Consider the following 13,203-nt stretch of genomic DNA (forward strand, 5'->3'; position numbering starts at 1 on the left):
AGTAGGCAAATAGGTTTTTTTTTTTTTTTTTTTTACCATTTTTTCCTTTTTGAATGTTCTAACATTGTTTAGTTAATCAACTGATAATCATCATTTATAGGATCCTAGTTTCTTACAGCCTAACAGAAATGTGAAAAGGATATTTACAGCAAAACATTATTTTCCCAACTACAAGAGAAATCAAATGAAGTAAACAAAATTTATGAAAGTTTGCTGTGCTTAATATGAATTCTCCATTGGTCTGAGAGATGATGCTCTCCTTTCTTTGCACAGAGTGAAAGCTAGGGTAGAATTTGGGCAGGAAATAAAGAATAGAGCAAGATACTGGAACTTGGGGGAAAAATCTAACTCCTTACGGCTGAAGTCTTCATAATTCTGCATCAGTGCCACAGTCTACCAGAAACCAGGCCCCCTAGTGGATTAAAAGAGTTAAGGACTGAATGCCACATTAGAATGATTTCAACACTGAGGTGTAGGAAATTAAATACAAGAACGATATTTAATTAAAAATCTTATTCAGTCACTCATTTAGCACTTCTTTTTCTTTTTTTCGAAACGGAGTCTCGCTCTGTTACCCAGGCTGGAGTGCAGTGGCACAACCTCGGCTCACTGCAACCTCCACCTCCTGGGTTCAAGCGATTCTCATGCCTCAGCCTCCCGAGTAGCTGGGACTACAGGCACGTGCCATCATGCCTGGCTAATTTTTGTATTTTTAGTAGAGATGAGGTTTCACCATGTTGGTCAGGCTGGTCTTGAACTCCTGACCTCAGGTGATCCACCCACCTCGGCCTCCCAAAGTGCTGGGATTACAGACGTGAGCCACTGCGCCTGGCCCATTTAGCACTTCTTATATACTAGACACTGCTCTGAGCATGTTATAATATGAATTCACCTAATTAGCACAACACCCAAATGAAGAGGGTACTATTATCCAAATATTATAGACCAAGAGGTGTCAAAAGTATAAGTAAATTGCCCAAGGTCATGCCATTGGCCAGGGGCGGCATGGCTGGGACCAGAAGGTGGCTGGCTGGCTCCAAGTCCTTGCTCTTGAACCACCTGCCATCCCAGATTGCTGGGAAGGTCAGTGTGTCAGAAAATTAATCCTAGGAAGAATTTATTCAAATATTCAAATAACTAGCCATGTTCTACTTCTCCAGAGGCTGGCCTTGGGCAATTTTAACCCTCCAGAATATAATTCCAACTGTGGCTGCATTTCCTTAAAACAAAAAACAACAAAGGAAAAGAAAAAAAAAGGGCTGTTGGGTAACCAAAGTTGTCAGAAAGTCCATGCAATTCACTCCACGGGAGAAACCCTCTATGAGAGCCTCTCATCAACTGATATGCACTTGAACGATCTGCATTACTTGTCTAGATTTGGAAGGTTCAGAAGCCCAGAGAATTCCAAGGCAAAAGCAACAACAAGCAAGAAGAAACAGAAGAAATGATGATCACTACTGAAGCTAGAGAGATAAAGTTTCTTAGGTACAAACCCTAAAAGTACTCTAGGCCCACATAAAGTAGGAATGAAGGCCTGACATATACCTCAAATACCTCTGAGCATCTCAAACCACAGGGAGAGAAACACAAAGCTTGACAGGCCTCCCTGGGTTTACCAATGACAGGCCTGTGTCCGGTCACACAGAATCACATGAGGACATGCCAGGCTGAGCCCACCACCCAGTAATATTCATCAAAATCTCGTCTGGAAGTGGCATACAAGAAGAACAGCCTGAAGAACATTCAAACAGAAGCCAGAATGGGAGAGGGCTAGGCAGCCGGCGTGCATTATAGCCTTTCTCTGTAGAACAGCATTTACTAAATGTAAACTACACACTGGTGTGGCCTTTGCTAATTGCTGCGGGTGTGATGTTTGACTCGGCGGACTGCATCTTCCTTCATGAACACCTGCCAACCTGAGCAGGGTCCCAGACCTGCCCTCAGTGACCCTAGCAGGGGTCACCCCGAATAGATCAGTATCAAATAAGCTGTGTGAATGTTGAGACCTTTTATGAGGTTTCTGTGGAATTCTCTGATCATGTAATTAACACTGTACTCTTCACTGCTGCTGTATTTTTAAAAACCTCTTCTATGTGAGATTTTGCTGAGATGTATATGAGTGGCATGTCCATCTTTAATGGTCAACGTTTGTGTCACCTATACATTTCCTTGTTCTTAATTTGCTTTTGTTTAAATGTAATTTAAAAATGGACAAATTAGCAAAACGGTGCTGCAACTGTGGCTGTATTTATACATGGCCTATACTGATAATTAGCAGCCTATACGGACAATTTTTTTTTTAAGTTCTCTAACATTCTTGTATGTTTCTCAGCTTGTGGCAAGGATGTTGTTTTATCAGGTCAGATGTCCCTGTGTCCGCTCTGTGGGGAACTCCTTAGAGTCAACCCTGTTGCATCTTAGTACCAAGACCACTTACATTTCTCCTTGGCAACAGACTCAAAGTATCAAGCATGCTGGTCATCTTGGCATGAATATCTACGCTCATTCCAGGCTCCATTTTGTGCCTTTATCTTTCTGCCTCTTCCTTTTCTTTTTTTCATTTATTCTAGCTTGTATTTCCAACTTCTTTGAAGGCCACCTTAAATCCTTTCTGGAATAAGGTCAAGAGTGAATACATGAATAAATGAATGAATGAATGAAATGCAGGTGCAGAAGCTGAGTTCAGAGATCATCCAAGAGGCAGTTCCTAACAGGTTAGGATCTATGTCTCCTGACTTCTACTTAGTGCCCTTTAAATAATTTATATTAATAATGTGATTCCCAATCATTAAGACCCTACAAATTATATTTAAAATATTCTGTTTATAAAAAGAAAAAATATAGATGTTGGATAAAGGAGACTTTTCTGAATAAAGAACACACCAAGAAGATAACAATTTTGTAGCAGTGGAACAGAAGGAAGTCTTTATACTGTTAAAGCCCCTGGGAAGTGTCAATAGACTTATTTTGATCCCACACTTATTTTATGTAACACTGGGGATATGTCAAATCCCTATGTTAGGTTACAATAACTAACCCAGAGAAAACATTTCAAATCGTGATTTTTGTAAAGTCAAAGGATGCTAAACTCAAAGTTGTCATCAAGAAGTTGGTACTTCAATTCTGTGTCACATTTTATTAGCATGGTATCATGGCCATTTTTTAGAACAATATGCTCTCATCAGTCATGAGATATCACTTCGCTTTGAATGTTCTGAGACAACTGAAAGAAAGTATAAAGAGAATGCATAAGTATGATATCAATTTCCAGAGGGGAAAAAATGAAAAAGTAGACAGTTTAAAAGGTGAAGAGTTAAAAGCTGCAACCTGTAATTCAATTCATTCAGATAACAGAGCCTCATGTCTTCCCCCTCACAGGTAGCATCCTGGCACTTTAAAATTTCCTGTAGAATAAGAGGCAGTAGCATAAGCAGTGTAGAACAAATTTCAAAAGGAATAGATATTATAAAAGATGTATTAGATATTAAATGAATTTAGAGGCTAATGATTTTAGAAAACAAACTAGAGGCAGTACCAAGTTTCAAGAAACAGAATATAGCTCAAAGATTTTTATAGACTTCACTGCAAGTAAAATGCAATTGATCATATTTGCAAAGATTGGAAGAATAAGCAACTGCCAAGAAAGAATCCATGATATTAGAGCATCATGCATGAACATAAAGTAATGCTTTTACAGGGATGTTTAAACAGACATCTAGGAGCTCACAAGTCCAGGCCAGTGCTGCCTTCAAAGCAGATACTTAGTAAGTGTGATTGTTTATACTCGAGAATCCTTTTATTAATATATTCAGGACCTGCGGCACTTTATTTTGAATACCCTTTGTGACAGCCAATTTTTACCTTTGGGGGATTGGGAGCTATTTAAGTTAAAAACACCGTGTGACTCTGCTATGAATGGAAAGTTTGTGTCCCCCAAAATGCTTACGTTGAAACCCTAATCCCCAAGTGATGGTATTAGGAGGTGGGACCTTTGAGAGGTAATTAGGTCATGAGGTTAGAGCCCTCATTATGTGATCAGTGCCCTTATTAGAAGTGACAGAAGAGTGCTTTTGATCCTATCCCCCCCACCATGACCCTGCCAACACACGTGAGGCTACAGTAAGAAGCTGGCTGTCTGCAAACCAGGAAGAACCTGACCATACTGGCACCTTGATCTCAGACTTCAACCTCTAGAACTGTAAGAAATAGATTTCTGTCATTTAAGCTACCCAGTCTACGGTTTTTTATGACAGCTCAAGCTGACTAAGGTCCTAAAAGCAACAATGTGTGTATGTGTTTTAAACACCAGTTGTGAAGATGATTCCTGGGATGTTGCAACAGCAGACATGTTCATACCATATGACTACAATTTCTCCAAGTGACTTAGTTGTTACGTTATTTTTATACCATAGATGTTATCTTGATAATAGCAATGCTATGGCCACCACCACACATTGAGTATCTAGTGTGTGACAGACACTGTGCTAAGTACTTGACATGCAATTTCCTATTTAATCTTTAGAATCCATATTAGGTGTTATTATTATCCCGACTGTATAAACAAAGAAACCGTGGCTTCAAAATCCAGGCAGGGTGTGGAGGCTCACACCTGTAACCTTAGCACTTTGGGAGGCCAAGATGGGAGAACTGCTTGAGCCCAAGAGTTCAAGACCAGCCTGGGCAACATAGCAAAACTCCACCTCTATAAAAACACAACTTAAAAAAATTGGCCAGGCATGGTGGTGCATACCTGTGGTCCCAGCTACTTGGGAGGCTGGGGTGGGAGGACTGCTTGAGCCCAGGAGGTTGAGGATGCAGTGAGCTGTGATCACGTCACTGCACTTCAACCTGGCAACAGAGCAAGACCCTGTCTCTAAAAAACAACCAAGACCAGAAGTCACATGCTTAGTAAGTGACCTGGCTGGGATTTGAGCCCAGGATTGTCCAACGCTGGACTTCATGCTCTTATACTCCATGGTGAAGGAGGCCTCTCACAGCGCAGGCTGGGCCTTGGGAACATGTGCTCTACCAGAGAAGCTTGTGCTGGAATTTACTCCAGGAGAGACAGATTGCTGCTCCCAAGGATGGTCTACTTTACCTCCAGTGATTACAATGGAATTATGCTCGGGGATGAAAAGGGGGCAAGAAGCAGACCAACACTCACCTTCTAAAATCAGAGAGCTTGCTCCGTAGCAGATTGTGAATGGCGTGGGCCCTGCTGGGGCCAGGACAGAAGAACCAGTGACAGCAAAATAGGATTTGGAGGTGTAAATGGATACATACTCAGAGGTCAACACCTAATCTCTGGCACAGGCAAAAACTTCTGCAAAGTTGCCAAATCTTAAGCTGAATGATTTTAAAATCAGAGTAGTGATAACTGAAACTATTATACAAGAGTATTTAGGTTAAAAGTGTTATACAAATAATGAATGACCTTTATAGCACAAGCATGCCTAAAGGTTAACTGCCAGGAATCTGGCCACTGTAATTTTAGAACACAGGGTTAGAGGAGATGTTTATGTGAAATGTGTTCTTCTTGTTCTCTAACTATATATTTAAATCTCTGGCCTTGGTGAGAAATCGCTACACATGTTAATCTTCTTGGAGTTTCAAATAAAGATCAAGAAAAATTACCTGGTGGTATTTCTTCAGGATGTTGTGCATTTCGGCCACGTCTTCACTGGTAATAGTCTTGATGATGTATCTTTTGTCGTAGGAAGTGTGAAAACGAGCTCCACTGCGGGCCTGGGAGTCGTTGGGGAGGGGTGCGCTCCTGGTCAGGGAATTCTTCCCGGGTGGGGTAAGAGGGGAAGGAAGGCGGGGGAACATAACTAGTTAAAGGTGTGGCTTTCCGATTCCCAGATAATTTGTCATCATTGCAAGTTTTCAAAAACATTTGTGTGTGGGATAAATTGATAAGTAGGATGACAACATTTTTACGTGCATCATAACTCACATTGCAAGCCTTTCAGATGAAATGAAAACAGCTTGAATTGTACTATGATTCTAATATCTTTAAAGCAGGCTAATGTCTAGAATTATAATCAAAGTAACTTTAATCACTTAGGTCTTTTCAGAGTTGGACAAGCTCTCAAAGTTTTCTTCTGAATAAAATTAGGTTCCAGTCATAAAAGAAAATTTTACAGTCACTGAGCATTTCCTTATATGACAGGTATCGTGCCAAGCATTTTGCACAGATTATTTCCCCCAATTCTGATAACATTCCCATGCAATGGTTACGATTGCTATCATCACTATTTTACAGATGAGGAGATGGGGATAAGAGAGGCTTAGTATCTGGGCAAAGGGCATATAGCTAATAAGGGAAGAGCTAGAATTCTGACTCCAGTGTGGCTGGCTCAGAATCCAAACTCTCAACTAGTAAAGTACTTAACTTGCAGACTATGCTACCTGTGTGCCCCAGGAGGAGGAGGCAGGAGCCTGGGAGAGTGTCTTCTAAAACAGCTCCTCCTTAGGCGATTTGAATTTGGTCCATCCTCCACTCCCTACCACCATTTTTGAGAACTACTGATCTCCTGGAGGGTGGACAAGGACGGGCTCTGAGTAGGGGCTCTGCTGACATCATTCACTCCAAGATCTGGTTCATGCTAGTGACACTGGCTAGGTAGGTCTGCCCTTCTCCTCCCATGTGACTCTTCCGTTCAGATCTCCTCTTTCTTACATCCTCCAAGAAGCCTCCTCCTTGCCCCAACCTCTTGACAATGGCCATCCAGCCATGGGGTCTAGCAAACCCCTCGCCCCCAGAAAGCCTCGTCTCCATCCTTACCGACTGCTCCTGAGCAGTGACTTTCACTCCTTGCCTGGCCCTGCAGGATGGCCTGTGTGGGATTCAAAGGCAAACATGCTTTCTCTCTTTAACTTGCTCTCTGAAGTGGGCATTCAAAGGCCTCAGTGGCCAAATGCTGTCAAGTTAAGGGAACACAGATACCTTCAGAGGGGCAGGTGATAGATAGCTCTGCCCATGAATTTGCAAAATAAAGAGTGCCTTTCTGTCTAGTATATTGCAGTCTCTTTACCCTTTCCTTCCTTTCTAGATGAAATCAACAGGACTGAACCACCTGAGGTAGAATCAATTGCAGCAGTGCAGGGGTTCACGCAGGCCCTACCTATGCCTGAAGAGAAAAGTGGCCCATGAGCAAATCTTCATCTTCCAGGATTCTCACCTCACCACCCTGGCATCCCCTGTGGTGGATCACACGTTCTGCAATAGCACACCTTGATCTGAAGGCAAGCAGGTGCACCTGCCAGATGCAGAGTCCAGGCCACCAAGTAACTGAATTTGCTTTCCTTAGCTTACTAGAAAACTTGAGAGAAGGAAAAAAAAAATCTACATAATCCCCAATGACTTTAAATAGCAAGACTTGGCAGTGTTCAGTTATTCTCAAGACAACTAAATTTATTAGATAGACTGAGAATGATAAAAATGACTTTCAGGATGAAAATGCCTACATTAACAAGAGTTTAATTCTTAATTACATTTTTCTTTCCTAAAACATGAACAAGATCTCCTTTATACTACTTCTCACTTAGAACAAAAAGGAAGAAAATCAAACTGAATTTCCCCTTGTGGGGTTTTAAATGCTAGCCCCCAAAAAGCAATTATTACTCTTTGTTAGTGGTCTTACTTTTTTCTTGCAATCACTAATTTGCAAAAGGGTATTTCTTTCAAATAAAACAAGAACTCTAGGAACTGTAAGATTGCAGATTATCTTTGGGCATAAAATCAAAGTGGGAACAATCAAGTTTATGAAAGCCAGGTGGAGCAGACCAAGTGGAACAGACCTTAAACTCTGTCAAACTGACAATACGTGTAAAACAACTTTTGGGGGGATGGGGAATAGTAAAGGAGAACTGTATTCAGCACAGGATAGAATTCCAGCAGCCTCAGTTTCATAGATCGTTTTCTTATGCACATTAGATAGGACAGTATAACGTCCTCTCATGGGCCAATAGGGTGAATCAAAAGCTGCATAGTCAGTGCATCTCAAACTTAACAAGCAACTGAATCACCCAGGGATCATGTGAAAATGCAGATTCTGATCCGGCAGGTCAGGGGTGGGGCATTTTCAGAAGTAGATGTTGCTGCTGGAGTGGGTCTGCAGACCACACAGGAGAACCAAGGTCTACAGAATGGTGTTTACGCTGTGTTTTACTGGCATGCAGCACGTAAAGTCTAGCGTATTAAACACATTATAATTACAGACTTACTGGCACTCATGCCTTTCCCATTATATTCTCTACACCTCTAGTTCGATTAAAATGGGAAACTTTATAGTTCAGAATAATAATTCACGGCATTTACTTTACTAATTAAAGAAGGGTTTAATAATACTATGTACAAGTACCAGGACAATGTACAGGGTTTTTTATTTTTATTTTTTGAGACAGGTTCTCACTGTGTTGCCCAGGCTGGAGTACAGTGGTGTGATCTTGGCTCACTGCAGCCTTGATCTCCTGGACTCAAGTGATTCTCGTGCCTCTGCCTCCTGAGTAGCTGGGATTATAGGCATGTGCCACCATGCCCAGCTAATTTTTTTATTTTTAGTAGAGACAGGGTTTTGCCATTCTGGCCAGGGTGATCTCGAACTCCTGGCCTCAAGTGATCTATCTGCCTGCCTTGGCCTCCCAAAGTGCTGGGATTACAGGCATGAGCCACCATGCCCCACACAACATATGGGTTTATAAAGGGCTGGAAACGTAAAAGCAAATAATGTAGGAACTCCTTAGCTCAGATACTACCTCTTCCCCAGTTTGTGCCTTTTCTTTCAATTTCAAAGGCATTACTATAATCATATATGCAGACACTAGATTAGGATATCAGCCATGTCTTCACCCTGGGATATAAAACCTTAACAATTCGAATCTTGATTCTGTCTCAAATCACCATTTTAATAATCCACATGAGTAGCCCCAACCCACACTATCTGAATATTTTTAAGGTTCATGAACATGAAATAACCAATGAAGTTAGGAACACTGTGTCAAAACATAGAATGTACCTTTCATATCACTATGAATATAAAAATACATAAATCAAGTGTATTAAAAGCCTTATCTGATAAGGAGGAAATCAAAAGAGTTAATGCAATTCTATACAAAACGCCTGATCCTTGGAATGATTCTAAGGCCTGGAAAAATCCAACTCATTATTTCATATTTATTTTCACAATATTCCTGTGAGAGAGGAAAAGCTAGATCCATTTTTCCCACCTCAAGATAAAGAAACTAGTGTACAATGGAGCCAAGCAATGTGCCTAAGATTCCTGTCTAAAGCTTTCTATGAACTAACCAAAAAGGGCAATTTACAAAGATAAGACTAAACTTCTGTCATCATAATCATAGACTTTTTGTAGCCTTTAAAATAAAGTAAAATTGTTTATGTATTTTTATTATCATTTACTTTCTTGCCTTCTTCCAAGGCATGCAGCAGACATGTGTTTTTAAAGGCAGCACAGTGGCTCATGTCTGTAGTCTCAGCGCTTTGGGGGCTGAGGTGGGCGGATCACTTGAGGCCAGGAGTTCGAGACCAGCCTGGGCAACGTGGTGAAACCCGGTCTCCACTAAAAATACAAAAATCAGCCAGGTGTGGTGGTGCATGCCTGTAATTCCAGCTACTTGGGAGGCTGAGGCATGAGAATTGTTTGAACCTGGGAGGCAGAGATTGCAATGAGCCGAGATCACACCACTGCACTCCAACCTGAGCAGCACAGGGTAATGGTGAGGGCACTGGTCTGAGATCTAGAACATTCATCAGTTCTTGTAGATTGCATTTAGTCTCTTTGAGCCTTAGTTTCCGGGTCTATGAAGTGATGGAAAATAAGCCTGGGGAGAGAACGGGCTGAATTAGACCTCTACCTTGGATCTTTTATGACTCTAAAAATGGATTTACTCAGCCGGGCGCAGTGGGGCACGCCTGTAATTCCAGCACTTTGGGAGGCCAAGGCGGGCAGATCACCTGAGGCTGGGAGTTCGAGACTAGCCTGACCAACATGGAGAAACCCCGTCTCTACTAAAAATACAAAATTATCCACGCATGGTGGGGCATGCCTGTAATCCCAGCTACTCGGGAAGCTGAGGCAGGAGAATCGCTTGAACCTGGGAGGCGGAGGCTGCAGTGAGCTGAGATTGTGCCATTGCACTCCAGCCTGGGCAACAAGAGCAAAACTCTGTCTCAAAAAAAAAAAAAAAAAAAAAGGATTTACTCAAAGACCCGACTCGTTGCTCTAGGAAATGCTGTAAAGCATGGGCCTCAGAAGGTGACTCAGGACAACCGTCCCAAGAAACAGAGTCCGATCAGAAGACAGGACAACCATCATCTCGGCAGGGGCCTAATGATGGTTTAGGACACCTGGGCTGAGATGAAAGAGAAGATGCAGTGAAAATAACACTTCACAGATTCCAGATGTATTCAGGACAACGTCAGCTAGAACGAGCACATGAGCTCAGGGAAGGAGGTCTTATATCTTCAACACAGTCACTGTGCTGCCTCAAAACAGTCTATCTACTGACACTGAATAAGAAACTCCTCAGTGTGCTTTGTTTTGTTGCAAAGGAAAAAGGAATCACAGCATGATGTTGGATGCTTGGACAAGTTGGGAGGCCCTTGATGGAAACAGAGCTTGGGAGTGACCTTCAGGTGCCCCCGAGGGGTCCCTCCATGTATAAATAAACCTCAAAGAGCATTAGAGTTGGAAGCAACCTTGGAGATGATTCCAAACCACTCAATATACACATAAGAAAACAGACCCAGAGAGCAGAAATGACTTGCCCAACTCAGTTCTCCAACATCAGGTGGGCTGGTGTACATGGAGGGCCCTGCAGGGGCCCTGCCCAGAGCCTCCATCTCCCCCTGCCATGCTGCTTCCCTGCCTGGGCTCCAGAGTATGGTGGGCATTATGAAGGGACAGTCATTTTTCTGTAGTGACATACACCTTCTAATGCCAATTTAGAGTGTGAGCCAGCTGGCACAAAACCAAACCTGTCTTTAGGTTTTCGATTTTGCCAAGTAAAGTGTGTAGAAAATATCAATAACAGCCACAGTGCTAATGCAGTCCGGAGTCTGTTATTTACACTTTTATTAACATGTGTACAAAGCTATCTGAACTCATTCTAGGACTGTTCATTACTTTACATTAACTGAGTAGGAAGAGTAGGAGCTGTCTTCTCTCCACGCAGGAGCTGAGACAGATGTGTTTGTGGAATAAGCCTTTGGGACAGGAAGACCGTGCTGCTGAGCCCTGGGCCCAGAGTCAGGCACTCACACAGCGTAACACAGGGCTGAAGGAGGACCAGCACTTAGCATTTCCTGTGAGTCCTGTTGACTGTGGTGACGATGTCAACCCTAAGAATTCTTCACATTTCTGACCATGTGGCACACTGCATCATGTCTATTTAAATTAGTTTATGTGGTCTGAGAATTGTCGGAGGTTCTTGTTTTCCTCCTGTCACTGGTTTCTGCCTTTAGAAGACTGTCCCATCCACTTTCTCTGCTTAAAACTCCATAGATTTTCTTCACAAAGAATGCCAAAGTTGAAAGGAGCAATCTTTTATACTGGGAGTGCTGAATTCTGGGTTACTCTATATTCTATATGCACTCTCTATACTACTAAGCTGGGAGGATTAAAAAAAACGAGAACGGAAAAAAAGAAATTAAGATGAAATTTGCAAGTTAAGACCAGCTCTGCATGGAAAAAAAAAAAGCCTAGCAGAAGACACCATTTAGAAAAATTCTTTCTCTTCTCAATCACCTAATTTAAAAGGGCAAATCTGAGATGAAGCTGATCCTACCTAAGGCCTTAAAAACACCCTTTAGAGGGCTGGTTTAGTCCTCTTCATCTCCAAAGTAAAATATTCACTTTCTGGAACACTTACCCTTATCTACCTGTCTGTCTTCAGGAGAAAGCAGCCAGATAAAATTACCCAGTGAAATCCACCCAGGCTTTGGAGAGATCTACTCTCATTAAAAACCAAATTCCTTGTCATGGACACACTTGGAGAGTTATATGGTCTGCAATAAAGTGACATTATTTAAATTCAAAATTGGGGGCTGGGCACAGTGGCTAATGCCTGTAATCCTAGCACTTTTGGAGGCTGAGGTGGGAAGATCACTTGAGGCCAGGAGTTTGGGACCAGCCTGGGCAGCATAGTAAGGCTCTGTGTCTACATAGCATTAAAAAATTAGCCGGATGTGGTGGTGCGCGCCTGTAGTTCTAGCTAGAAGGAAGGCTGAGGTTGGAGGATCACTTGAGCTGAGGAGTTTGAGGCTGCAGCGAGCCATGATTGTACCACTGCACTCCAGCCTAGTTGACACACAGAGACTCTGTTAAAAAATAAAAACAAACAGACAAAATTGGTGATTCTGCACCTATCAGTTCAAAAGTGACAGTAAGTTATTTCCTAAAGGCCTCAATAATAACTTACATGTTAAAAGGAGAATTTAAAATTTCACAAGGAAGTTTCAGATTGAAAATTCCCAGCCCACAAGGTCTTCCTTCTATTGCTGGCCCCTGCTCACTTCCCTGTGACCTCTCAAACCAGACATGGGCAAAGGACATAGATGACGACAAAACAGAATGGACCCAGGAAGTAGCCTCAGAGTGTCAGGGTGATCCATCTCAACAGCAATGGGCTGAAGTCAGGGCTTTGAGTCCTCCCTCCAACTCACCCTTCCCAGGTCCCTTACTCTGTTATCTGATTATCTGCAAAGAAAGACAGCTGGACTTAATGGTCTCTAAGCTTCCTGCTCATTCTTCTAATTATTATTCTGCTATCAGTTTGTAGAGACTTAGGAAATGGACGATGATTTACTATTAGTTTATGGGAAAAAAATCTAATAATAAACATGCACAAACTGCAAAAATACACTTTCTTCATTGGCTATTCCTTTTCTTCTTTCTATACATTTGATAGTTTCATATTATAAATTACAAAATTAGTTAAAGTCACCTGTTCTAAATAAAAATACTGATACCATAACCTATCCCAAAAAAAACAACAGCCAAAATCAACTTTGGGAAAAACTGTCTCTTATCGAATAAATTAAACTAGTTTCAACCTTTTGGGAAAAAAATGTCTCTTACTGAATAAATTAAACGAGTTTCAAACTCCAAGCATTCTTCTTCCTTGAGATATGACTCACATATCATATGACTCACCTATTTAAAGTATACAACTCAATAGTTT

At 41.8% G+C, this 13,203-nt stretch overlaps 1 protein-coding gene across 2 annotated transcripts in view; it reads right to left on the minus strand.

Annotated features, from left to right (window-relative positions):
• PIP4K2A (phosphatidylinositol-5-phosphate 4-kinase type 2 alpha) overlaps positions 1-13,203 on the minus strand; it is a 179,432-nt gene that overhangs the window by 51,031 nt on the left and 115,198 nt on the right. Inside the window, exon 4 of one of the 2 annotated variants that reach the window (XM_016962766.4) lies at positions 5,635-5,787. The exons of the other annotated variant lie outside the window; for it this stretch is intronic. Within the exon in view, the coding sequence (XP_016818255.1) occupies positions 5,635-5,787 (153 nt within the window). The remainder of the gene's footprint in view (positions 1-5,634; positions 5,788-13,203) is intronic. 2 annotated transcript variants of the gene reach the window in all.

The sequence above is a fragment of the Pan troglodytes genome, chromosome 8, assembly GCF_028858775.2.
Source record: "Pan troglodytes isolate AG18354 chromosome 8, NHGRI_mPanTro3-v2.0_pri, whole genome shotgun sequence".
NCBI lineage: Eukaryota > Metazoa > Chordata > Mammalia > Primates > Hominidae > Pan > Pan troglodytes.